Raw genomic sequence first — 27746 nt, 5'->3', positions numbered from 1 at the left:
TGCTAAAAATGACATGTTAGAATGTGAAGTTAGGAATTTAAAAACATCGCACATAGGTGAAATAGGCATATTAAAGGTTAAAGTTCAAACCTTAGAGACCGAAAATAGGGCATTAAGGTCTCCTAGTGAATCTTCAAATGTCACTAGTCTAGATCCTTATTATGTGAGTAATTTGATACATGATCAATCTTATCATAAAATAGATAGAGTTGGTCTTGGATTTGAGAATGATAAATCCTCATTTAAATCCAATCACATAAAAGGCCCAAAAGAAAAAGGGGAACATTCTCAAACTTCAAGTATTCCAAATGCCAAACTTAAGTTTAATTGTGAGCAATACTCAACTTATCAATTCTTTACCAAAAAGGGTTTAACTCCCTTGAACAAGGAGTCATCCAAATTGAAGTCTTCTCATGCCTCAAATGCTAAACAAGATAAAAAGTCACCAAATTATGCATTTAGGTATAAGTACAATAAAAGAAATTTCAAGAACAAAAATACTTTTCAAAATAGTGATAAGAACATGTTTAATCCAAAGGGGTCAAACAAAACTTATTTCAAAGGACCCGATGGATGGTTTTATGAACTTAAAAATAAAAATGCTTTACAAAACCAAACTCAAAGAAATGGTGTAGCTAGAGATGTTCCCCAACATCATAATCGATTTGATTTCAACAAAACTAAGAGTGTCACATCTAAAGTTGCAAATAGGTCTCATGATAGTCGTAGGTGTAGCATGCATGAAATTAAGCATCAATACCAATCCGCTTTCAAGCAAGGTTCTATTGCTCAAAAGCCATCAATTACATTTTGTAATTATTGTTGCAAAATTGGTCATACCTCCTTAGAGTTTAGGTTTAGGAATGGAGACAACAACTCAAATGTTGTTTGGGTTCCTAAAGTTAAACTAACTTAGATTCATACATAATCTCCCCTAATTTATTCAATTTGCCAAAAATCAAGGGGGAGATTAAACAACGTATGTGTTAGTTACTAACTCAACAATAACTAATATATACTATTGTAGGAGTGATTGATTGCATCTCATAAACAAAATGCTTGGATCATTGATAGTTGTTGTTACACACAAATATTATGCGCAATCTAAACTCTGCATAATTATGAAATTCGCTTCCGCTACATACCAATTATGTGTGACAACACTAGTGCCATAAAACTAAGCAAAATAAAAATATTTGTGTTAGCTATGACTCATACATATCGACACCAAAAACCAAATTGTCAATATTTTCACGAAATCCTTGAATTGTTGAGTCTCATGAATTGTGAACTTGTTAAGGGTTTGAATGCAAAAATGTTAATTGCTTGAATTGCTATATCTTAGTTAATTTGGTATTTGTTGTTGGTATGTATGAGATGTATGAATTATTTGAATTGTGTGAATTGATAACTTGTCAAGGGTTAAATTGCAAAATTGTTGAATGAGTAGAATTGTGTATCTTAGAATCTTGACAAGTTGTGTGATATATAGAAATGCATGAATTGAATTATTTTATATGAATTGATATGCATTGAATTGATTTGTCGATTGATAATCATTGCTTTAAAATTGCGACATTTAAATGGATTTGTAAAATGTTTGACATGAAGTATTAGAGTAATCCCTCAATTTTATCTCATTTGTGAATTATCGGTATCATATTACTAAATTGAGGGGGAGTGCATATTTTGAGGGGGAGCAATCTTAATTTGTGCTAATTTTTCTTCCTTTCGTCGATTTCCAAAAGGGGGAGAAATTGCTAAACGTGCAAAATAACAATTGGGTAAACCAAATTGAAAAAAAAAAAATTCTCATTTATGCACTTACTCGCATTGTATGTTTTTGCAAATCGTCAAAAGGGGGAGATTGTTGTTCTAGCAATAACCCTTTTAGTCTATTTGACTAATTTGCAAAAACATACAATTATTGAATTTTACGATTTCTTCTATTTTAGAATTATGCAGGTTCAAGTCAAATGGAATTGCAATATGGAATACTTGAACTAAAGAAATCATGAAGACTTATCAAGAATGTAAATTGTAAAATCTAAACTTGGTAAAGTGTTTTTGATGTTGTTTCAACAGGATAAAAACGTTGGTAACGTTTGTAAAACGTTATAACGATTATACCTTAAGAAAACGCTGTGAAACAACTCGATCAAAGTCAAAAAAAGTCAAAAAAAGTCAAAAAACGGTGCTGTAACGTTTTAAAACGTTGGTAACGTTTTCTAAACGTTTTAAAACGTTGGTAACGTTTTAAAACGTTGGTAACGTTTTAATTAATTTCCAAACTTCAGAAATTCCTGATTTTGATCAAGTTTTTTACAGTGCAAAACGTTATGTAACGTTTTATAAACGTTGTAACGTTTTATAAACGTTGTAACGTTTTATAAACGTTGTAACGTTTTTGAAACGTTTGTGTAACGTTTTGGTGCAGCTCTCGGACTTTTGAAGGCTCATAAAACGTTACCAACGTTTCTGGAAAACGTTGTAACATTTTAGCTCAATCAGCTCATTTTTGAGCTGCCACTATAAATAGACCGAAGGGATCACTTTCAAATCCAACCTAGCCGTCCCTAAACTTCAAAAGAGGCGATTTTCTGAGAGCTTGGTTCCACCATTGTTGATTGAGCTTAAAATTTCAATATCTCTCAATCAATCTCAAACAACCTCAAATCCACTTCACTAATCTCTAATTAGATTAGGTTAGAGTGATCTATTAAGTGTTTCTCTTGTTCTTGAGTAGCTCGTGTGACTTCCCTTGGTTGTAAGGGCTCGCCGGCGCTCATCTCTCGTTGGCCGTGACTTCCCGTTTTGTAAGGGCTCATGGTTCACAATTGTAATCCTTTCATATTGGGTAATAGAAAGGCGCACCTAGAAAGAGGTTGCGACTCCCCGGAGACGTAGGCCATTGTTTTGCCGAACTCCGTTATCATCCCGCGTGTCAATTTCTCTAAACTCATCTCTTTTACTTTCAATTGCAATTTATTTTCAGTTTTTGTTCAATTAGAGGTGCCCCTTAGTGTAACAAAGAGGTTGCGACGCCCCGGAGGTTGCTCAGTTTTTGTTCAATTAGAGGTTGCTCAGTTTTTGTTCAATTAGAGGTGCTCAGTTTTTGTTCAATTAGAGGTGCCCCTTTTTGTAAGGGCTCACGGTTCACAATTGTAATCCTTTCATATTGGGTAATAGAAAGGCGCACCTAGAAAGAGGTTGCGACGCCCCGGAGACGTAGGCCATTGTTTTGCCGAACTCCGTTATCATCCCGCGTGTCAATTTCTCTAAACTCATCTCTTTTACTTTCAATTGCAATTTATTTTCAGTTTTTGTTCAATTAGAGGTGCCCCTTAGTGTAACAATACATGCATTGTAAGGAGTGAATCTGAGAGTTCGAAGGAAAAAAGTGTGGTTATGGCATAGGAGACTAGGGCATCCCTCATTTGGGTATATGAGAAAGTTATCCCCTACTTTATTTTCAGGTTTAAATAATGAAGACTTTGTTTGTGAAACCTGTATTAAGGCCAAGAGCCACCGTGCAACTTATCATCTTAGCTTGAATAAAAGTTTTTTTCCTTTTGATTTGATTCATACCGATGTTTGGGGTCCTTCTCCAGTTATATCCAAATCTGGTTATAGATGGTTCATTATTTTTACTAATGATTGTACTCGTATGACATGGCTTTACCTTCTTAAGTCCAAAGATGAAGTACCCAAAGTTTTTCAAATTTTTTACAAGATGGTAAAAACACAATTTGAGAAAGAAATAAAGGTGGTTAGAAGTGATAATGGTAGGGAATACATTAACAAAAATTTACAAGATTTTTTTAAAGATAACAGAATAGTGCATGAAACCTCGTGTGTAGGAACACCACAACAAAATGGAATTGCAGAACGAAAAAATAGACATATTCTTGAAACCGCTAGATCACTTCTATTTGAAAACCATGTACCACAAGTTTTTTGGGATAATGCTGTGTCCACTGCTGTATATTTGATCAATCGTGCTCCTACAAAAACCAATGAATTCAAAACTCCGTTACAAAGGCTAGCTAATCATGTAAACATTCCTTCCGTTCTAAATATGCCTCCTAAAATATTTGGATGTATCGTGTATGTTCATGTTCAAAAGAAGTTTCGTTCCAAAGTTGAACCTTGTGCAGAAAAGTGTGTATTTTTGGGTTTTGGATCACACCAGAAAGGATATAAATGTTACAACCCGTCAACTAGAAAATTTTACACAACAATGGATGTAACCTTTATTGAAAATGAACCGTTTTTTAAACACCAAGTTCCTGTTCAGGGGGAGATGGAAAGTGAACCCGAACTGCTGTTTAGTAGTTTAGTGGGTTCAGCGGGCCCATTTTTTGAAACAGTTGATCCAAACCCAGCAGACCCGAACATAGTAGACCCTAATGCCACAGTTGATCCGAACCCGGCAATCCCGAATACCATAGTTGATCCAAACTCAGCAGATCCGAGTCTTATAGCCGATCTGAACTCAGAAAACCCGAGTTCAACAGACCCGAGCCCAGTCAAAGAAGGGTATGAGAATTTTGAAGAATCAGGAATCAATTTCTGGATAGAAATGGATGTGAGTAATGGAGGAGTAATACAATCCGAACTACAACCACATGGCTCAGAGTCTCCCGGGAATATTCATGAGGTAAGTTCACAGAACCCAAATTTTGTTATACAATCTAAATTACCACCAAGAACCAATCGAGGTAAACCACCAAAACGGTACATCCTTGAAAATGGAACAAGCAAAGAAATAAACTACCCTATTGCAAATTACACAACAACTGACCAACTAGCTGAACCCTTGAGAAGTTTTGCACATCAAGTCTCGTCAGAAGTTGTACCAGAAAGGGTAGAGGAAGCTATTAAAGATCCAAAATGGGTAAAAGCAATGGAAACTGAAATGGATGCACTTGAGAAAAACCAAACTTGGAAGATAATGGATTTACCCGAGGGAAAGAAAACTGTAGGGTGTAAATGGGTCTATTCTATAAAATACAATGTAGAAGGAAAAATTGAGAGGTATAAAGCACGCCTCGTTGCCAAAGGATATACTCAGACTTATGGAATTGATTTCCAAGAAACCTTCTCACCTGTTGCAAAACTAAATACTGTGCGAGTCCTCTTATCCCTTGCAGCGAATTTTGATTGGCCACTACACCAATTTGATGTGAAGAATGCCTTTTTACATGGTGACCTAAAAGAAGAGATCTATATGGATCTTCCACCCGGGTACCAATGTTCCGAAATAAAGCGAAAGGTGTGCAAATTAGAGAGGTCTTTGTATGGCCTGAAACAATCTCCTAGAGCATGGTTTGGCAGGTTCTGTAGCGCAATGAAGGGGTATGAGTATGACCAAAGCAACTCCGATCACACCCTGTTCTTCAAACGGAATCAAGGTAAACTCACAGTACTAATCATATATGTGGATGATATGATTATTACAAGTAATGATCATGAGGAGATCAAATTGCTAACAACAAAACTGTCTAAAGAGTTTGAGATGAAAAATTTGGGTGTCTTGAAATACTTCCTAGGGATTGAAGTAGCTCGAAGTAGCAAAGGTATTTTTCTTTCTCAAAGAAATTACATTCTTGACTTACTTGCCGAGGTTGGGATGCTAGAATGTAAACCAGCTGACACACCCATGATACAAAATCACAAATTGGGGTTAGACCCGAATCAGAGTCCAGCAAACAGGGAAAGGTACCAAAGGTTAGTTGGAAAATTGATTTATTTATCTCATACTAGACCTGACATAGCTTATGCAGTGAGTGTTGTTAGCCAATTCATGCACTCTCCAAGTGAAGAACACATGGAGGCGGTAATGAGAATTCTTAGGTACCTAAAAGGCGCTCCAGGAAGAGGAATAATGTTTAAGAAACATGGACATCTCGAAATAGTTGGTTATACTGATGCAGACTGGGCAGGAAGTGTGAGTGATCGCAAGTCAACGGCATGTTACTTCACATTCGTGGGAGGAAATCTAGTTACTTGGAGAAGCAAGAAACAAAATGTGGTAACCTTGTCTAGTGCAGAAGCGGAGTTTAGGGGAATGGTAAAAGGTATTTTTGAATTATTGTGGTTACGAAAACTTTTAACTGAACTAGGTTTTGAACCAACCAGTGAAATGCAACTGTTTTGTGATAACAAGGCCGCAATAGACATTTCTCATAACCCGGTACAGCATGACAGAACGAAACACATTGAAATAGATAGGCACTTTATCAGAGAGAAAATAGACTCAAAGATTATTAAAATTCTGTTTGTAAGATCAGGTGAGCAGTTAGTGGACATGCTAACCAAAGCTGTGTCAAGCAATGTGTTTAATGAGTCTCTTCTCAAACTAGGTATGATTGATATCTACGTGCCAACTTGAGGGGGGATGTTGGAATGACAAGCTGACACGTGTAGTTGGTGCCACACCAGATATAGAGGAGAAAATCAAGAAGGTGGATTCGGCCAAAGATTTCCTAGAGATAATTCAAGATACTATGCTGCCTTTGTGGGATCTACCAAATATTGCTAGTTGGAGATTTATTTCCTGATTGTGTGATTTGTTTCTTGATTGTGTGCACATGATTTCTTTCATTTTATATGCGTGTACAGCCCTATAAGTTCAGGCTCTCCAAACCAGAAAATTAAGAGAGAAAAAATAATTATTTTGAAGTGTTGTGTGTGTTGTAACAAAACTATCTTGAGATGAAATAAAATATTGAGAGGGTGTGTGTCGTGGAGTGCGCTATAGGCGATACCACGTTAAAATCTCTGTGTTCGTTTGATTCTCTTTTCTGTGATGTTGCTATGATATTTTTGTCAAAATGCATCCGCGCATAACAGTGATTGGAATGAATTGACATTGGAGGAGAGGAGAGGTGACATTAAAAACATAACCGTACCATCATTGGGGTGGTTTGTCAAGATCACAAATTGCACATTGTAGTGGAATCATTCAAATAATCATCAATTTTATTACGGTAGCAGACGAAGTAAATAATACTCAGCAGAGAAAACAAGGAACTGTTCTTCTAAAATAATTGTCATCAGATATCAACTATAGTTCCTTTTATGCAAAATAACTTCTATAAAATACATTATCTTAGATAGTTCACTACTAGAATCAGATTTTTTTACATGACAAGGAAAATGGCCTTTTACAAGGAGATACGCTTGCAACAAGCCCAAAAAAGCTATTTTCAAGAAGATACGCTTGCAAATGTACCCTTGGAACTGCATTCGTCACAAATACTCAGTATTTGCAAGGCCTTCCTTGGAAATACGCTGTTCTGACCTTTTGCAAGAGATTTGCCTTGCAACAACTACGCATGAAAATACTTTCAGAGTTGGCCCAGTTTGGAGTATTTGCCAGGGAAGCGAAGGTGGGTCCCACCTGATTATTTGCAAGGTTGGAAAACGTGGGTCCTACTTGACTATATGCAAGGCTAGCACAAGTGGGTCCCACCTGACTATTAGCAAGACTAGTCAACATGGGTCCCACCTGACTATTAGCAAGGCAATGTAACATGGGTCCCACATGACTATTAGCATGGGAGATGATTATCTTTTTACATGGTTGATTATTTTCAAGGATATGATTTACATTTTTTGCATGCACTTCAGTTCACACTATTTGCGTGGACGTACCAATGAATATATTAACAAGTGATTGCTGTAAATTATTATGCTCCAATTCTACCACCCTCTCCCTGTACCAATCTGGTACCAGCCCAGTTTTCCATTCATCAAGATTTACATAAAACACAATGAGAAATATATAAAAAGCAACTAATAAGCATTGAACAATAGTATAATCATCTTACATTATACCAGATTTAAAAAGTCATAAAACAACATCACCAATAACGACTTAACTTCTAAATATATCCAAAATGTACCCATCTGTCAAGCAGTAAAAGGAGACTAACAGTAATATTAAGAATTGACAACATGAAAAAATATTTTACGGGAATGATGCAGTCACTATTTCTCTTCTCTTGCTATGTTCTCACTGCAGTAAAAATGAGAAAGTGACTTAGTTTGTTTTGAAGAGTGGAGTACTGTTGATTATTGGATATTTTAATTTTTCAAGCATTGTTTCAATAATGTACAAAAAAAAATAACAAGTATATACAAGCATTTAACACAAATTTTGAATTTTATGAATGATAAGCAAAAGAAAAGCTAGGCTGAGTAATATATATAAGCACTTGACACAAATTTTGAAATGAGCTTTAGCAAGTACATATATATAAATAAGAATATGCATATTATTAATGGATAAGATGAAATAACATATATGAATAAATAATGCATACTTTTGTTTGGAAAATGATAGCAGTCAACATTATCCTTCATTGCTATGAAAATTCCATGCATTATGGATATTGGTTTCCCTGTGAATAAGATGGTCTAAATCAGTAACAACTTCCCATTAAAGCTTGTTGCTGAATCTGAAAGCACGTTATTTAGATGCACATGTTTACTGATTTCATAAGCAATTAATGTTACAAGTTAAATACCTTCAACAAATCTTCAAGTGGGAACCACTGCTTGCTTACTGACATCGTCAGAATTGAAGTGTATGAACATTGGCATGGAAGGCTTAGTAGTGTTGCACTCTTATATAACTGATATTAGTTGCCATAAAACAGATGCATAAATAATTATTAAGAAACCTGAAATAAACTGCTTTTGCTTCCCACCCTCTACAAACCTGAAAAATTACAACTTCGCCACTTAAAATGATAGCCATAACTTAAATCAACATTCAACTTAGTAAGATGACAGCCATAAGGCCCATAAATGAGATCCTTACCTCTGACAAGTATTCCTTTCAAGATTGGATGTCTCATCAAAGTTGTGTGTTTCACCTGTACCTGTGAATCAGAAAGTAAAGGATAGATGCTTGTGCTTTCTCTAAACATGTAACCTTTGACATTCGTCGTATTAGTTCAAATAGGAGAGCATCTATTAGTTCAAATAATCATCTAAAAATTCACCATAAGGCCAAATTCAGAAAATAAAATTCAAATTACAACTCATTATTTGCCTAGTCAGATTATAATCTTATCTACGAAAGAATGAGTGTTAATTTACTATAAGACACAAGCAAATTAAACTAACCGTAGATCAGCAAAGGGACCAAACCTCTAACTTCCAAACTGAGACCGAAAACAAAGTCCAGAACACTACATGAAAACATAATAAAACAGTTAATGTAGGTATCTTGTATAATTTCTTAGTTAATCGTGATTAGTGAGATAAAAACAAATCATGGTTATGAATCAATGTATTATTATACCTTAGTGTGAAAAGTAGTAAAATAAGTAGTCATTGGCTTGAGCATTAACCTCATGACATAGAATCCACATCTCTTAACATCACCCTTCAGCTGTTGAGGGCACTGTATAGCATATTTCAGACAAAAGATTAGTATTGTGAAAACTACAAGTAGCAACAATATAAAAAATATTTTTTCAAGCTTGATTAATTTACTTTTTATAATTCCATTGTCTATAGAATCTCAAATTTTAACTGTAGATAAGAAATGTGCAAACCTGTACTACCAATATATCTATGATCTGAGGTGAAAATTGCGAAACGAGCATCTTGCAGTCTTGACTGACAGTTCCGGTGGCTCCAATTTGTGCATTTTACAGAATATACTTGGATTTCATACAACAATACAAATCATTATATGAAAAAAAATTCAATTGCTTCTACTTTCAATAATAACAAGATTCTTCTGCATATCCACCCTAAAAAAATGGATTTGGCATTGTAGTCATTGGAATCACTCAAATCAATCAAAATAAAGTTTAAGAAAGCAGAAAGTTAATTGCTTTTTTTTTACTGGGTTCCTTAGGCTATGGTCGGGATTTTCATCAAATTCCATGGAGGTTTTCAAGTTTCAAGCACCATTGAATTTAATCTTTTCAGTCTGCTTAATCTCTTTTAATATTGTTGGCCGAATAGTTTAAGACAGAATACCAGTACACATTAATCTCTTTTGCAAACTTTTACTTTTGATCCAGGTCTTTCTGTTTCTGATACAAGCCGAGGTACAACTTATTTAGCAAAGTAAAATAGAAAATAAATAACAAGAACTGACCACCTTGCTTTAGATTCAAGGTTGTCGGAAGGTTACCGCTTGCCAGTATTCAAGGCTGAGCGGCGGCAGCTGTACCCCGTCCCGCCTGAGCCACCGACTCGCCCGCCTCCCGTTGTCCCGCCTGAGTGCGCACTACCTGAGCCGACCGTCGCTCCTCTTCTCATTTATCTTCCGCACTTTAGATCTAGGGTTTGGAAAACTAGAACTGGAAGGGGGCGTGGAGAGAGGACTGGTTGAAAGAGAGCGAAGGCAAAGAGAAGAGGTGGGAGGTGCTGGTTGAGAGAGAGCGCAGGTATTGTTTCGGGAGAAGAAAAACCAAGTCAGGGGGCGGCAGTTAACAACAGAGAGGCGAGAGAGAGAGAGATGGCGGAGAGTCTGAATTTAGGAAGGTGGACAGAAACAGTTAGGTTTTAGTAAAAGGGGAGGGAAAGAGAAGCGGGGGAAAGGCGGAAAGCCAACCTAGACGAAAATTGGGGGGGGGGGGAAGAGAGGCGGGGAACGCCAACCCTAGAAATTTGGTGAAATTTTAGGAGGGAGGCACGGAGCTGAGGAGGAAAGTGAAAAAAAATATCCACAGAAAGTATTCACTGGGAGGGTCTTTCGTATACTCAAAGGTAACATAATAAATGTGTTTATATCGGACTGTCTGATCATCATTATACATGAATATTAAAGGATCTTGTCCATCGCATAGGACAAGATCTAAACAGAAATATTATGTTACCGCTGAGAATATGGACTCTTTACCTCCATCATCTTAAATGAAAACATCAGGACCGTTCTTTGCTTATCGGACAGTCAGAAAAACTTGATAATTACTAATCACTTAATACATATACAACAATACATATGAAAAAAATTCAAAAAAAAAAAAAAATCTTTTTTTTACATCTTATATGGCTAAATAATACATATATATGTCATTTTTATAAACTTTTATTATTGTATACCTCTTCAAATTTAGAAAATATTTTTGGACCATTCATTTTCAAGCGAAAAATCAACGGTCAATCTACAATGAAATCACTCCAAATTTATTTTAAGATGATCAAGGGAGAAAATTAAACGTAACCAATATAAAAGTATGGAATTTTTATTAGGTATAAGCTTCGATCAAACACGAAATGTTTATGGCCATACGATTCTTCAATTTTTGGTGAACTAGATGGATGGGTAAATAAAAACAAAATTTGATCAAACTTGGATGCAAGACAATAAATGTAGTGCTATTTGATTTAAAAGGTTCGGATTGATCAATGGACGACATATTATCGTGTGTCTTTGTTAATTCCCGAAACAAGAGTTCATGTTTCATGTTCATGCATACGAGATGTAAGTCATATATATATGTTGAAGGAGCACATAAATTTGTTGTCCGTTAGTCGATCCTAACCGTTCAAATTAAGAAGCATTGCATTAATTTAATTGCAAAAAAGTTTGATCAAATTTTACGTTGATTTAACTATTCATCCCGCTATCAGAAAATTACGTCATCGAATGGCTACAAACACTTTACGTTAGATCGAAGCTTAGATATAACCAAACTCGAGAATTTTCATGTTGTTTATGTTCAGAGTTCCCTAATGATCATTTAAAAAAAAACTCTAGAATCATAGAAGATGTGAGTTGTGTATACAACATGCATGTATTGCTATAACATTTAATATGTCAAAATTATTTAATTAAGCAATAAACACTGTTATACACAATTAAGCAATAACATTTTTAATACAAAATATTTTACTAAATTAATGTCAAATTTGTTCATTAATCGCATAAATTTCATTAATCACGTAAATTATTAATTTTTTCCATCTCCAATTAAAAATATCAATCACGGACAATTAAAAATGAACACATTATATCCGAAATTTCATTCGAACGCTTGATAATTCTAATGAAACTGACAAGAATAATTGAGCCAAAATATTAAGAAACTATTTATAAGTGTTTAAGATCACCAACAAATTGAGTCTATGAAATAAGCGGCCCGCCTGTCAGACAGAACCACACAAATAGCTGTATGGCCTTGCCTCACTTTTTTCTTTCATTTGCTCTCAATTTCTCTATCTCTTCCAAGTGGATCCCACCCCAATAAAATATATCCCATCTCTCTCCCTCCATTTCCTTCCTGGAGAAGATAACTAACCCGCTCCATTTACAATTTTGCTCCAAAATTTCCAAACCAATTTTTTCATTTCGCTCCAAAACTCTAATTTTCATTTCCCTCTAAAACTCCAAAACTCCAGTACTTTTTAGTGACTTCCCTCTACATTTTTCCTCCACAATTTTTGGCTGCCGCCAAACAATTTTTTTACGGTGTAATCGACGATTAGTGTTATTGCTACCGTCATTCCGTCGAGAGACCGTCAGATAGGGGCAATCAGACTCGGTGCCGGCGCGTCTCTCTACACCAACGATTGCGCAGTGATCTCAGATCAAAATAGACGGGTGGCTTTGGACTCTTCAATGTTCCTTCCAAACTGTAAGACTGACTTTGTATCATAACTAATTTCTATGATTTGAACTGACTTCAGAACATAACTTCAAAATTGTGAAAGGTACTTGATGAATTGTGATTAGAAACTGACTGCATGTACGTTATGTGAAAGATGTTTGATGAATTGTCTGACTTAGGCAAAGTTATTAATTCAGATTTTTGTTTGTCAAATTGATACTGTACTCTATTTCAATATGTCTTTCATCAATTAATTAAAGATAAGAATATTTACAATGAGGATTTGTAATTAAATAAAGCTTTAATTTTTTTTTTATCTTGTCGTGCATACAAGATTTTTGTTGAAATGCCCCACACGAATTAGATTACAACTACCTACTTTTTCATTCAACAACTAATGGTGGCAGCTTTACATGTTTGCGGAGCTTAAACAAGCTAACACTTTGATTTTAACTTTCATTCTTAGGTAGGTCGAAGGATACGTGTCTATAGGGGAATTGCTTGCCATTTCTCCATTTTACAAATAAGTCCCAATTTTTCTTGAAATGGATGCAAACCATCATTTTATCTCAACTTTAATGTATAAGATCTATTTTGTTAATTATTGACAAATTTGTCACCTACTTGACAATATTTAAGTGGATTTTAATTTTGGTTGAAACTAATGATATTTAAATCGTATGATGTATAAAAGAATGGGTGAATTTGGTTATTTAGTTTAGTTTAATAGTATATATTTATCTTTCAGTTATTTACTTAAAAAAAAGTGTATGAAATATGGGTGTTTCAAGATTTTCATAACACATATGCTAGGGTACACATGGTGTTGGTACTAAAAAATCAATTACTTGACTTTACACGCCACTGGTACCAACTTATGGAGTTATCAGGATCTTAGTACAATATAGTTGAATTTAACAATTAACACTTTCTTGCATGCCAATTAGAAGATTTCATTTGGGAAATTTCATCAAACAATTTCATTAAACACTATCGCCCTTTCTTGCTTCTGTCTCCCTCTCTCTCTCTCCCTCTTTCTTTTTTGGCACCTTAGGTGTTTAATTTCATTGGTTTCTGGTCTGATTTTCTGTTTGAGGTATTCTCTGTATCAGTACCAGATTTCATGTGCTGCCATGATAGATATGCTTTTCAAGTTACATTACATAGTTGAAATCAGTGGCAAGACCCTTGTACTTTCTGAAAATTCTTAATTTTTCCTTTTCTTCTTCTTTTCTGTTGCTGGTACACAAGGACCATGGTATCGAACCCCTTACCAGTACACTAGGGAAGCCAGAAAAAATATGAAATAAATCATATAAGTACATTAAGTCTAAATGGACATTTTCATGAAAATAAATCCAAATTTCATGTAGCCAATTGCCTAGAATAAAATTAACAATTAAATGACAGAAAATGACAAACTGATGCCCTTGCATGCCAAATTTATGAATTAAAAATATAAATAAAATCTGTAAAAATGTGAAATTGGATCTAGAAGTGCCTAACATGGCCAAGGATGTGATTATGTAATAAAAATACATAACTATATTCAAAAATAAAAAGTTTAAGGATCAAATCCTGAACCACTAGCATATGAACTACACAGTGAATTTTTTTTAAACACTCAAATTGAAAATTTAATAAAACATAAGGTACATATGCACTCCAGAATCAATCTAAATGATTGAAACAATATCATTGATGCTCCTCTATGTTCTAATTTGACAAAAATCAAAGTTTCATATGATGAGATAGGCTTCCAGTACCAAACCGAAAGCTAAAACTTCAATTAATGAGATTCGACATGCGCATGCTAGTGGAGTATTTACACGGACCTTCAATAAAATATTATATAAACAGGTGGTGTAGTATTTGCAAGCGAATGTGGTTGAGTATTTGCAAGTACTTTTAATAAAATATAACATCTAAAATGTGCCAAAGTATTTGCAAGCGAATGGGGTTGACTATTTGCAAGGACATTCAATTAATTATAATATCTGACTTTCAAAATGTATTTACAAGGGCAGGATGAAAATATTTTCAAGGTTGCAGATCACACATTTTCCTGCGATACAATTTACAAGGGACTAGCCTTGCAAAAAGTTTGAGGATTCTAGAAATATCATTTCTTTTGCAAGGGCCGTCCTTATCTTGGAAAAAACTAGTCCTACGCTTGCAAAAAAATCAGATTCTAGTAGTGGTTGTACTCCTAGATAGCACGGACGCAACTATGTAATTTATAATATCTTCCAATCTATTGGAGTTTGTTAAATATGATAATTGCCCTGTTAACTCGTCTTCCATCCAATAGAAATATTTAATTATAAGCTTTTCTTTTTCAGAATTAAGATCTAAATATGGATTCATGTGCTATTTAAAACAGAGCTTCTGTGACATCAATATATATCGAACTTCTCATAAGGAACAACAACTATACCTTCTCATGTTGGTGATCTATTCAAAAAATGACTAATTGACTATGGCAATATCTAGGAGGGTACCGGTACCGGCGTGCACCAATAATCGAATAATCTCCCATCCTCTGAGACTCTGAGTCTATGCCAGGTTCTTCTTGTATATATTGCTTATTTTGCTCATAAAGCAATCACAAGGGTACGTAATAAGAATTAAAATAAGAAAAATGCAGATAATAGTACTACTTATTCCAATTTCTCATTTGGATCGCTGGAATAAATTCTTGATTGCGTCACATAGATTTTTTTTTTTTTTATTACAGCCCATACTCGTAGGCACGCACACCAACTCGCAGACGCTACTTGAACCCAGGTTCTCCCATAGGAGAACTAAGAACTAATACCATAACTAGCTGTTCTAGGCAGTGGTGGCGACTTTATCCTTAATGACCGCAACTCTTGCTAATGTTTTGGAAGATCATTAAGAGATGTAAATTGATACCGAATTTTTATTAATGCCCTAAAAAAAAATATTTTAATGAATATGCCCTAGATTTTTTTTTTTTTTTAAAACTGCCCTAACCGCCTCCCCATAGGTAGAGGTTTGCTAAACCCGTTAGGGGTTGAACCCGTTTTGCCCGGCCCGTACCCGTTACCCGTGGTACCCGTACCCGTTGCCCGGGTACAAATGGGTAGACGGGTACGGGTAATAAACGGACCGGACAACATATTTTTTTAAAAAACCCGTTGTACCCGTACCCGTCTACCCGCCAACCTGTACCCGCCTACCCGTACCCATCTACCCGCATACCCGTACCCGTTACCCGTACCCGACCCGTTTCAGTTCAAAAAAATTTGAATTTTTTGAATTTTCTGAAAAAAACAGAAAAAAACAAAGAAAAAAACAGGGAAAAAAAAAAACGGGTGGACCGGACCCGTACCCGCGGTACCCGTACCCGTCAACCCGCAACGGGTACGGGTAATAAACGAACCGGATAGAGGTTTTGGGAAAATTATCCGTCTACCCGTTACGGGTTTTACCCGTACCCGACCTACCCCTTTACCCGTCCTACCCGTTACCCCTAACGGGTAACTCGGAACGGGTCACGGGTAACCCGTTAGCAAACCACTACCCATAGGGCGGCCAGTTCTCAGCACCTGCCCCCATAGGGCAGTTAACTTTTTTTTTTTTAGATCTTAATATTTTTATTTAAATAATTTTGTGGAGTTTTAGTTTTCTCTTTTAGGATGTATGCCAAAAAAATAAAACATTTGATATATTTATGAGTGATGTCGTAACTCTTTGTAACTTTGACTTGATTTGTCAGTTGAATATCACAAGTATTAAGATAACACTAATTAAGGACTTGGCATTGATTCTTAATACTTTATTTTATTCAAATGTATACAAGGAATTATGATTAGTTGCCTCAATTACCTTCAACTACATAAATATAACAATTATTTTTTTTATTCCAAACAAGATGCTTTTGATGATTTTTGGATCATAAATATAACCATAATTCATGCTTTCGATGATTTTTGAATCATAAATATAACCATAATCCAAGGAAATAATCAGTTTAGAACAAGATTGTGAAATCTAAGAGGAGACGATTTTGAATTTTGAAAAAAAAAATTACCGTGTAAATGGCATATATTGAACAATCATAGATAATTTCAATGATATTTGAATAATAAATTAAACTGTAATCAATTAAAAAAAATAAACACACACTCACAATAAATAGTAAATGCATTTTAAAGTTATGGTCGTTTAGAAAGGATGAGTGCGTCATCGATGTTTTGATAATAATAAAGTTATGGTTATTTAGAAAGCATGGGTCCGTCATCGATGTTTTGGTAATGAAACATCAATGCACTTTTGCCTTCGTTAAGCTGGGCATAAAGCATCGGTGCGTTATCAGTGTTTTTGCATGGAAGCATCGCTGTTTTTTGAAAAAAAAACTTTAAACAACCATAACTTTGGCTTGGAAAATCAGATTTGCTCGTATGACCCCAATTCGAAAAGGGGGGGGGGGGGGGGGGGGAGAGGGACGAGACAGGTTGGAATTTTTCCCGGGGACGGGCATTCGACGGAATTAGAATTGCAAAAAAACTTCGTTAATTTGGTGTCTCAAAAATTCAGTTTAAGTTCTCTATCAATGGGAGACATACAATGACTGGTATTAGTTTTTTTTCAAAAGCCTAAGAGATTATTCAAGAATTACCCATATAATTATTTTAAAATGCATGTACTATTTATTGTGTGTGTTTGATTATTCAAGTAAATGATATATGTTGACAATAATCAAATAATCCAATTATTATCTAAAAAAAGAAGAAGTTGACATCATTGAGTCAATCTAACCATACTTCCTTGTATATATTTGAATAAAATAAATTATTAAGAATCAAGGCTAAGTCCTTAATTAGTATTATCTTTAGACTTGTGATATCTAACTGACAAATCAAGTCAAAGTTATAAAGAGTTACGACATTATTCATAAATATATCAAATATCTTATTTTTTGGCCTACACCCTAAACGAGAAAACTAAAACTCCACAAAATTATTTAAAAGAAAATATTAAGATCTTAAAAAAAAAGAGTTGATGGTCTCTATGGGGGACAGTCAGTTGCTGAGAGATGATAGCCCCTATGGGGGGCGATTAGGGCAGTTTTAAAAAAAAAAAAATCGAGGGTATATTCATTAAAATCTTTTGTTTTACTAAAAAAATTGGAAATTGATATCATGGCTGACATTAATGGCGTGAACTTAGAAATTAAACAATCTCTTTCCCGGATTACTTTTATTTTTTATTAGAATTTTCTTATAGTACAAGATGTTATTTCCGTTTTATTTTGGCAGAATTAGAGGAGCATACTTTTGACAATTATTGGCTAAAACTAATCTTTCAAACTTCACTCAAACTTCACATTACAAAAATCAGTCACTATCCGCGAAGGTAAAAGTGTTTTTTGCTGACGGTATCTTCGATACGTTCAAAAATAGCAATTTCTATTAGCATATCGATCCTTGGCAACTAGTCACTTCTTACTCTCATGAATAGTGTCATATTATTTGTAAATTACTGTTCACATTTTTCAGTAAAATAAATGAACATAATACATTATTTTTAGTAAAAGATATATAAAAAAAAAACAACATTTATTTTTCACTTTTCTCTTTAAAATTTTCAATGAACATAAATACAATAAATAAATTTGTATCTAATAATGTACTTCAATAGTATTTTTTCATAGAAGTGACATAGCTAAATTGGGCCAATTCAGTCATGAAGATGCGATTCTCTCTTATTAGGCGGTGATGGGAATGCTATGCAAAACAACAGTCTCGACGGTGAGTCCAGGCCCAAAACCCAAAAGCACTCCCCACTCGAGCCCCTCTCCAGTGGTCGCCTTGCCTTCTTCTGCTGATCGCCTTCTCATCTCGTCCAAAATAAACAACACACAAGCACTGGACATGTTACCATACTCGCTCAAGACCTGCCTTGTTGCACGCATTTTTTCCTTCTGCAACTCAAGTTTGGCCTCAACCTGGTCCAAGATTGCCGGGCCTCCGGGGTGTGCTACCCAGAAGATTGAGTTCCAATCATTAATACCTGCCAGAGGTACATGTAATTATCGATGTTTTTGGAGATGAGCCCTGGCACATCCTTGAGGAGGTGGAAGGTCAGACCTACTTCACGAAGGTGGCCGTCTATGGCTCCTTCCGAGTCGGGCAGGATTGTTTGTGAAGCTGAAACTAGTTGGAACAATGGTCGTTCAATTTTTGGCTCGGGATCAGCTCCAACTATGAGAGCAGCTGCCCCGTCCCCAAAAAGTGCTTGTCCAACCATGGAATCGAGGTGTGAATCTGTGGGTCCACGGAAGGTAATAGCAGTGAGCTCTGAGCAAATCACCAACACTCGGGCCCCACGGTTGTTCTCAGCAAGGTCTTTGGCCATACGAAGAACGGTGCCCCCTGCAAAGCAGCCTTGTTGGTACATCATGAAGCGCTTGACGGATGGACGGAGGCCAAGGAGTTTGGTGACTTGATAGTCAGCACCTGGCATGTCCACACCACTGGTAGTGCAGAAAATCAAGTGGGTGATCTTGGATTTGGATTGGCCCCATTCCTTGATGGCTCTGACTGCTGCCTCCTTCCCGAGCTTTGGAACCTCCCTGACAACAATATCCTGACGTGCATCGAGAGATGGCGCCATATAAGCACAGATGTTTGGATTTTCGTTCAGAATCTCCTCTGTCAAGTGCATGTATCTTTTCTTTATCATGGATTTGTCACCTGCAAAACAATAAATAACAATAGTGCATGTCTTGTTAGTAAGGGAAGATATATAAATTATGATAGATGATGATCTAAATTTAAATGTCTCATTATATAAAAACTAGAAAAATCACTTACACATGCGCTTGAACTTCTCCTTCAGCTCAGTCATATGTTCGCTGTTTGTGATGCGGAAGTAGTAATCAGGATAGTCAGCCTGGTTAATGCAGTTGGCCGGTGTAGCAGTACCTATTGCCAGTATGGTAGCCGGGCCTTGTGCACGCTGTGCTTGTCTGATTTCATCAACTTTCGACATGACTGATGTTGTTAGATTGTACTACAACAGAAATGACACTTTAATATTTTGGTTTTGGTTTGTAGGAAAGGAGGCTGTGAGAGTTTTGATAGATGGAAAAGGCAGAGGTGGTGAGAATATGTGAAAGAAGGGTGACTTATATAATTCAGAGAAAGATATGGTAACTAGTGGTAGGTTATGTGGACGGTCAGATATCATGCTACGTTGCATTGTATATCTGGATGCAAATGTAGTTAGAGATAGTAGGAGTGTTGCAAATTGGAAGAGGCCCGCCTACCTGGACGTTCTTACTTGGACTTCTTCGAGTCACATGTCCGAAAATTTAGAATAATATTTCTATGATGACCAACTATGGTTCTTTAATTTCCTTTTTCAAACAAAAAGCTAGCTGATAATTACTTCCGTGGGCACAAACCAAAAACTTTCTTTCAAGTGCTACGTACGTTGTGGTCAATTCTTCAAATTGTGAATTATTGCACCAGGAAAACAACCTACCTAGCTAATAGTCAAATTAGGTTGATTGAAGTAGTATTAAACGCAGAGACCGGCAACCTTCTCAAGTCTATGTTTTTTCTTTTCTCTCCTTTTTATGTTTGGACAGTATATAGTTAAAAATTATTGTATGGATTTCTACTTTTATGTAGAATTTGTGAATTGAAACAGAGAATATGAATGAGAAAGAAATGTATTTCACTCTTTTGTTTTATTGTTACAGTGAGCTTCTTATATAAGAAACATAAAGAGAAAAATAATGGTTGCCTAATCTACCTACTCTCTGACCCTATAAAACAGTAACTTACTATAAATGTACATAAGATTGAGTTGCTTTTTATTCTATAATTTGTAACTCTCTTATTTGTATCTAAACTCTATGATGGATAATCCTTAATAGATCTGAGGGTATTGGATCCTTTATTCATCTCTTTTCTCAACACCTCTCAAACTAGGGTTATAGATATCGATTAATCCTAGATTGCTTACATTATTCTCAAATGGTCTCGGATTAAGTCTCTTGGTAAATATGTCTGCCAATTGATCTTCGCATTGTACATAGGGAGTTTCAATTTCTTTGGCTTGAATTTTTCCTCAAATAAAATGGCAATCCACCTCGATGTGTTTTGTTCTTTCATGAAACACCGGGTTGGATGCAATGTTCCGTGTTGGATGATTATCGCAAAATATTTTCATCGGCTCTTGAATTTTAATTCCAATGTCCTCAAGGAGTTGTTTGATCCATGTTAGTTCGCTAGCGTTTGACGCCATGGCACAATATTCCGCCTCGGTGCTTGATCGTGTTACAACGTTTTGTTTCTTGTTTTTTCATGTGACTAGATTTCCGCCTATAAAAGTACAAAATGCGGTTGTTAATTTTCAATCAAAGCTACTGGCCAAATCTGCATCAGAATAGCCACACACTTTGTTAGAATCATTACATTTCATGAAAATTCCTATACTGGGTGTTCTTTTTGAATATTTCAATATTTCAATATTCTATTGATGGCCTCTAAGTGTGGTGTCCTTGGACTATGCATAAACTTACTAATTTGGCTTACGGAATATGAGATATCCGGTCGGGTTACCGTGAGATAAATCAATTTACCTACAAGTCGTTGAAATTGGTTTATGTCTTCTAATGGTTCACCATCCTCGGTATTTAGTTTAAATTTGCTATCTATTGGTGTAGAGGCCGGTTTACATCCTAGTTTTCCAGTTTCTTTCAACAAATCTAAGGTGTATTTTCTTTGAGAGATAGATCGATAAACCTTGACTTGAATATGCTACTTCTATCCCAAAAAATATTTTAAATAACTTAAATCTTTGATGTCAAGATTTTCTTTTCATTGGAGCTTTATTATTTTAACGTGTTCTAAATTGTTTTTGGTAATGATAATATCATCTACATACACTAAAATAATAGTGATATTTTTCTCTTCAATTTTGACAAATAGTGAGCGATCGGCATTACTAATTTTAAAATTGTAAGAGATTAAATGAGAGCTTAATTTTTCATACCATGTCTTTGGAGATTGCTGCATTAATCCGTAAATTGACTTCTTTAATTTACAAGCTAAATCACAATTTTGATCTTTTTCTTGACCGGATAGTAAGGACATATATACCCCTTCTTCAAGTGTCCCTTGAAGAAATATATTTTTGACATCCATTTGGTACAATTTTCATCCTTGATTTACCGCAATGGAAAGTAAAATTCTTACAGTATTAATTTTTGCAATGGGTGCAAATGTTTCATAATAGTCTGTACCGTAAATTTGTGTATTTTGGCAACCAAGCGAGCATTATACCGTTCTATGATACAATCGCTATTGTATTTAATTTTGTATACTCATTTGCATCATACAAGTTTTTTATTTTTTGGTAATTGAACAATTACCCAAGTTTCATTTTTCTCAAGGTCACTCAATTCTTCTTTCATGACTTTGGTCCATGTAGAATTTTTTATGGCTTTTACATAATTGTTTGGTTCTTGTTCTTTTGCAATTGAGGTAAAAAAAACTTTATAATTGAAAGATATATTACCATATGTAATAAAATTATGTGTAGGGTATTGTAACTGGTAGGTTTGTATGGACGTACGGTCAGATATCTTGCCACGAGGCATTGTAAATCTGGATGGCAAATGTAGTTAGAGATAGTAAGTTAGTTGACCTGGGTAGGTGTATATGCTCAAGGAGTGTTACAAATTTGAAGAGACCCATCTACTTGGCAATGAGTATTCTTACTTGGACTTCTTTGGGTCACATGCCCAAAATTTTAGAATAATATTTTAATGATGACCAAACAATGGTTCTTTCTTTTTTCAAACAAAGAAGCTAGCTGATAATGACTTCGTTAAGCACAAACCAAAACTTTCACAAAAGTCTACGTTGTGATCAATTCTTCAAATTAATGGTGAATTATTGATCAAACTCAGAGACCGGCAACCTTCTCGACCGAGTCTATGTTTTTTTTTTCTCCTTTTTATGTTTGAACAATCTAGTTAAAATTATTTAATGGATTTCTACTATTCTAATTTTTATTTATAACTTTGTTACGTTCCGTCTCTTAAAAATCAGGACGTATCATTGTCGAAAATTTTATTTCTTGTTCTAATATAATGTCACATTTATAAATAAATTTGAGTTGGGCTATGTTATATACATTGCAATGTATGAACTTTTGTACAATGAATCGTAAATCGTTGGATTCAAAGTTCAAACAATCTAACTCGAACTTTTCAACATGATTTTCATATTAAAAAATGTGGTTGGACCAAATTTTATATTTTTTTTTGAATTTTTTTACTACTTTTAAAGATTTTTTTGAAATCACTGTTTATTAGAAAATTTTTAATTAATGAAAAAACCGTGATTTAAAAAAAAAAAATCAACAAATATATAATTTTGTCTCCAAGCAATTTAATATGCAGATCATGTTGAAATGTTCAAATTAATTGTTTGAACTTAATTTGAATATAACGGTTTATGATTCAATGTACAAAGTGGTCTATTTATTGTAATGTACCATAGCTCAACTCAAAAACCATACTCCGTTCAATGAGTTTAGTAGATTGAAAAATGGAAATAGAATATATTTTGAGTGTTGGACTATCATGCTTTGAGAAATAAAGTGTTTGTGTATTTTCCGCTCATATTTTTATTTTTAAATTTCAAACATTGGATCCAAAAAGTTCAACATATTCTCCATGTTAAAATATGTTTGGAGACCAAAATTTTCATTTTTTGGGCATTTTTTGCATTTCTTAAATTGATTTTAAAATCGCTGTTTTTAAATTTTTTTTACTATAATAAAATAGCGATTTAAAAAAATTCTAAGCAAATAGAATTTTTTTTCTAAAAAAAGATAAAATTTGGTCTCTAAATACATTTTCATATGAAGAATATATTGAACCTTTCGGATTGAATGTTTGAACTTTGAAAATAAAGATATAAGCAAGAAGTAGAACATACACTTTACTTCCAAAAAAAAAAAAACAGACCAACTCATATTTCGAATTTTTTTTGGAAGATTAGTAGGTCTACTCGCCTATTTCAATTCATTTACAACAAAAAGATAGTGCGTCACAATACCAATATGCTCCCATAATTTCTTATTAAATTATGCGTAAACTGAATCGCAGACTTAGTGTAGTGGCACGAGATCTTGTCTTTCTTCAGAAGAACGCATGTTTAATTTTCGAAAATAACATTTAAAAAATGCTACCAGTGGAATTTCTCTCACTTTTTATGTAGAAGTTTTATGTTTTGTATTTTTTTTGGGTTTCATTTTAATCTCTTTTAGTTTCACTTTTAAAGTTCAACTAAGTTGAACCATTTTTAAACTTTCTGTAACAGGTTTCATATTGAAACTTAATTTATAGTATCAATAAAATAAATGAAGACTAGCTAGGTCCTTAATTATTTTTCCTCAAAATAAAATATGCTACCAGTGTAGTCCTTTAATAATAAAAAAAAAACAATAAGAAACTTCTACATAAACTTCCATTCTTAGAATGAATTATATAAACTAAGTAGAGATCTTGAAAAATAAAGCAGATACCAACAAAGCTTCAAACTGAAACTCAATCCAGATTCTGCACTGGCAAGCAATTTATTAGTCCTTAAAAATCTCCTGATTACACAAAATCTTCAATTGAATTTCTTAGCCTACTTATATAAAAGTATTGTTTCTAACGATGATGGAAGTTTTGTAATCTAAACGTTTGAAGAAAAAGTATCACTTTATGAGTATGATACCATATTGTGAGTTGTTTCTAGGAGTGCATAAAAAGCTCATTACTTGTAACCAATGTTATCAGAATTGGATTGGACATCGACTCGATAAAATTCTGAGTCAACGGTTCACTAGTTGGACTGATATATCAACCGGTCCAACTGCTGATTTTGTAAATACGTATATTTATGAGATATGAGTACAATTATCAAAATTGTTCATATTTTTATATTAGTAAAAATTCTCACATACATATTGAATAAGTACTATAAAAAAATAAATGTATAAATAATTAAAAATGCAAGAATTACATGTTTTTACATCTCAAAATATGTATAACTCATTCTTAAAATTATTGAAGTAAATATAGTATGACAGCTTTTTTTTTTTACTAATGAGATTTTATTTTTACATTTTATTTTAAAATTGAATAATCAACCCCATAGGAATTCTTCATTTTTTGGTGATGAACAAGATTCCAACGATCTATATATATTAAAAAATAATGTTGGGAAGACTCTTATATCATGCTCAAACGTAATTGCTTAAAAAGATACATTACAAAAATACAAACAATTGTACATAATTGTCCACAGATAATCACCCTCAGCTACAACCTTTTTCTCCTCAAAAGAATAAATGAGCCATGAGTTTGTGACAATTAACTAAATAAAAAGGAACTGAGTTCATCGGTTTTCTGCATAAACCAGCCGGGTTTTTTTTTTTTTTTTTTAATTTTTAATTTTTCGGAGTCATATGCTTGTTTGGTCTTTCATTTGAACCAAATCAAATTAGAGTCCGGGTCTGATTTTTTCTGGTCCACCTGTTCGGTCCGGTCCAGTTTTAATAACAGTGCTTGTAACTCATTTGGAATCAACTCTGATTCAACTCGCTAATAATTCGAGTTGAAACTAACTTGAGTTCACTGACTCAATTGACTTACGAGTTGAATCCAAATTGCCTTCTTACTCGATTCGGAATCAAATCTGTTGGACTTGGACCAAGACTTGATATCATATTGAGCGGTTCGGATCATCTAAAAATCACTCCTTATGGGCCATCCAAAAACAATGATTTTGTACCTATCTAAACAAATAGTAAAAAAGTTCTAAAAAATAAAAAATTTGGTCTCTAAGCACATTTTAATATGAACATTATGTTAAATAGTTTGAATTGACTATTTAAACTTTAAGAATAGAAATAAAGATGCGGAGTATAGTTGTGGCACAAAACCAGTGGTGCATTTTAAATCTCCTCTTTTTAATTATGTATTTGCCAGAGTCTCGTTAATGTTTTTCTATGTACTATTTTATGTAAGATTTTATTTTGATAATTTTTAATTTGATAAACTATCTACAATCTCACGAGTCACAAGTCAACTCAAGTTGCTCGTGAGTTGAATTTGACTTAGATTTTCTGAACCGGTTCTGGATTAGCAACCCGGATGTGATCAAGTTTGCTTGAGCTAATCCTTGACATTTTATAAAGGCTGAAAACATCAGAAAAACAGAAACAAAATCTGAGATGGATTACAATATATTCCGTGGGTTACACCATTTTCTTAGATAAATAAAATTTATTAATTACTTAACATTTTCCTTTAGTGATATGATCACTCTTTATAGATAATAGTCACAGAAAAATAAAAGAATCGATAACCATTTGAATAAAATTTGGAGGGAAAGCAGATTGATAAAAGCCATCAGGCGTAGTACGTCTTCTCTCTCTTATTGCACTGTGATAGGCATGCTGTGCAGCACCACCGTCTCGACTGTAAGACCTGGGCCGAAACCAAAAAGCACACCCCACTCGAGCCCCTCTCCAGTGGTTGCCCTGCCTTCCTCTACGGACCGCCTCCTCATCTCATCCAAAATAAACAATACACATGCACTAGACATGTTCCCATACTCACTTAAGATGTGTCTGGTGTCGCGCATTTTTTCCTTTTTTAATTCAAGCTTAGCCTCTACCTGGTCCAGGATTGCTGGGCCTCCAGGGTGTGCAATCCAGAAAATTGAGTTCCAGTCATTGATGCCTGTTGAACAAAAGAATGGAAAATTTTAGAAAAATATATCTTATTTTCCCTCAAGCCATTAGAGGATTAATTAAAATTGTTCAACGAGAGGAATGTAATAGATTTTAAAAATTAAATTGAAGTTATCATAATAATTAACTTTTACGTACCAATAGGAGTGAATGCCTCAACGAGACTCTTCTCGATGTTCTTGGAGATGAGCCCTGGCACATCCTTGAGGAGGTGGAAGGTCAGACCTACTTCACGAAGGTGCCCGTCTATGGCTCCTTCCGAGTCGGGCAGGATTGTTTGTGAAGCAGAGACTAGTTGGAACAATGGTCGTTCAATTTTTGGCACGGGATCAGCTCCAACTATGAGTGCAGCTGCCCCGTCCCCAAAAAGTGCTTGTCCAACCATGGAATCCAGGTGTGACTCTGTGGGTCCACGGAAGGTAACAGCAGTGAGCTCTGAGCAAATCACCAACACTCGGGCCCCACGGTTGTTCTCAGCAAGGTCTTTGGCCATACGAAGAACGGTGCCCCCTGCAAAGCAGCCTTGTTGGTACATCATGAAGCGCTTGACGGATGGACGGAGGCCAAGGAGTTTGGTGACTTGATAGTCAGCACCTGGCATGTCCACACCACTGGTAGTGCAGAAAATCAAGTGGGTGATCTTGGATTTGGATTGGCCCCATTCCTTGATGGCTTTGACTGCTGCCTCCTTCCCGAGCTTTGGAACCTCCCTGACAACAATATCCTGACGAGCATCGAGAGATGGCGCCATATAAGCACAGATGTTTGGATTTTCGTTCAGAATCTCCTCTGTCAAGTGCATGTATCTTTTCTTTATCATGGATTTGTCACCTGCAAAACAATAAATAACAATAGTGCATGTCTTGTTAGTAAGGGAAGATATATAAATTATGATAGATGATGATCTAAATTTAAATGTCTCATTATATAAAAACTAGCAAAATCACTTACACATGCGCTTGAACTTCTCCTTCAGCTCAGTCATATGTTCGCTCTTTGTGATGCGGAAGTAGTAATCAGGATAATCAGCCTGGTTAATGCAGTTGGCCGGTGTAGCAGTACCTATTGCCAGTATGGTGGCTGGACCCAAAGCACGCTGTGCCTGTCTGATTTCTTCGATTGTTGTCATGTCTATAATTTGTCTTGGAAAGAAAGTAAGGCTCGGCAAAGGTTATAGGGTTTTAGTTCCTGGTTAATTAATCAGGAGGCTCTGTTGGTAAACTAATTAAAGCAAGATAAGTCTGGTGGAATTGTGAGCAGAGCAGAAACGAGGACAGGATTTATAGAAGTGAAAAGAGAGGAGTTGGTTCAATATACAGAAGGGAAGAAATTAGTTGCACTTGGACTGGCGGTCTGTGAGAATTG

At 34.9% G+C, this 27746-nt stretch overlaps 1 protein-coding gene, 1 long non-coding RNA gene and 1 pseudogene across 6 annotated transcripts; all 3 read right to left on the bottom strand.

Annotated features, from left to right (window-relative positions):
• Positions 1-7790: 7790 nt before the first annotated feature.
• LOC144552002 (uncharacterized) lies at positions 7791-10666 on the bottom strand. Of its 4 annotated transcripts, none has more exons than XR_013510913.1 (8): positions 10130-10666; positions 9573-9773; positions 9317-9418; positions 9139-9203; positions 8831-8891; positions 8535-8728; positions 8331-8408; positions 7791-8023 (listed from the first exon to the last, which is right to left on the bottom strand). It is a non-coding gene; the product is annotated as an uncharacterized LOC144552002 (long non-coding RNA). The 4 variants fall into 4 exon arrangements; XR_013510914.1 differs by having other exon boundaries at positions 9573-9680; positions 10130-10665; XR_013510915.1 differs by having other exon boundaries at positions 9573-9680; positions 10163-10665.
• Positions 10667-18252: 7586 nt separating this feature from the next.
• On the bottom strand, positions 18253-19710 carry LOC144551666 (chalcone synthase 4-like; annotated as a pseudogene). The gene is made up of 2 exons (XR_013510853.1): positions 19427-19710; positions 18253-19306 (listed from the first exon to the last, which is right to left on the bottom strand). The product of XR_013510853.1 is annotated as a chalcone synthase 4-like (transcript).
• A 6278-nt stretch (positions 19711-25988) lies between these two features.
• On the bottom strand, positions 25989-27510 carry LOC144551664 (chalcone synthase 4-like). The gene is made up of 3 exons (XM_078299728.1): positions 27333-27510; positions 26520-27212; positions 25989-26370 (listed from the first exon to the last, which is right to left on the bottom strand). The coding sequence occupies exons 1-3, from the start codon at positions 27508-27510 to the stop codon at positions 26063-26065; spliced, it is 1179 nt and encodes a 392-aa protein (XP_078155854.1). The 3' UTR covers positions 25989-26062.
• Between the last annotated feature and the right edge of the window lie 236 nt (positions 27511-27746).

The sequence above is a fragment of the Carex rostrata genome, chromosome 3, assembly GCF_964058835.1.
Source record: "Carex rostrata chromosome 3, lpCarRost1.2, whole genome shotgun sequence".
Taxonomy (NCBI): domain Eukaryota; kingdom Viridiplantae; phylum Streptophyta; class Magnoliopsida; order Poales; family Cyperaceae; genus Carex; species Carex rostrata.
The sequence above is the reverse complement of the archived record's forward strand: the minus strand, read 5'-3'. Positions and strand labels throughout refer to the sequence as shown.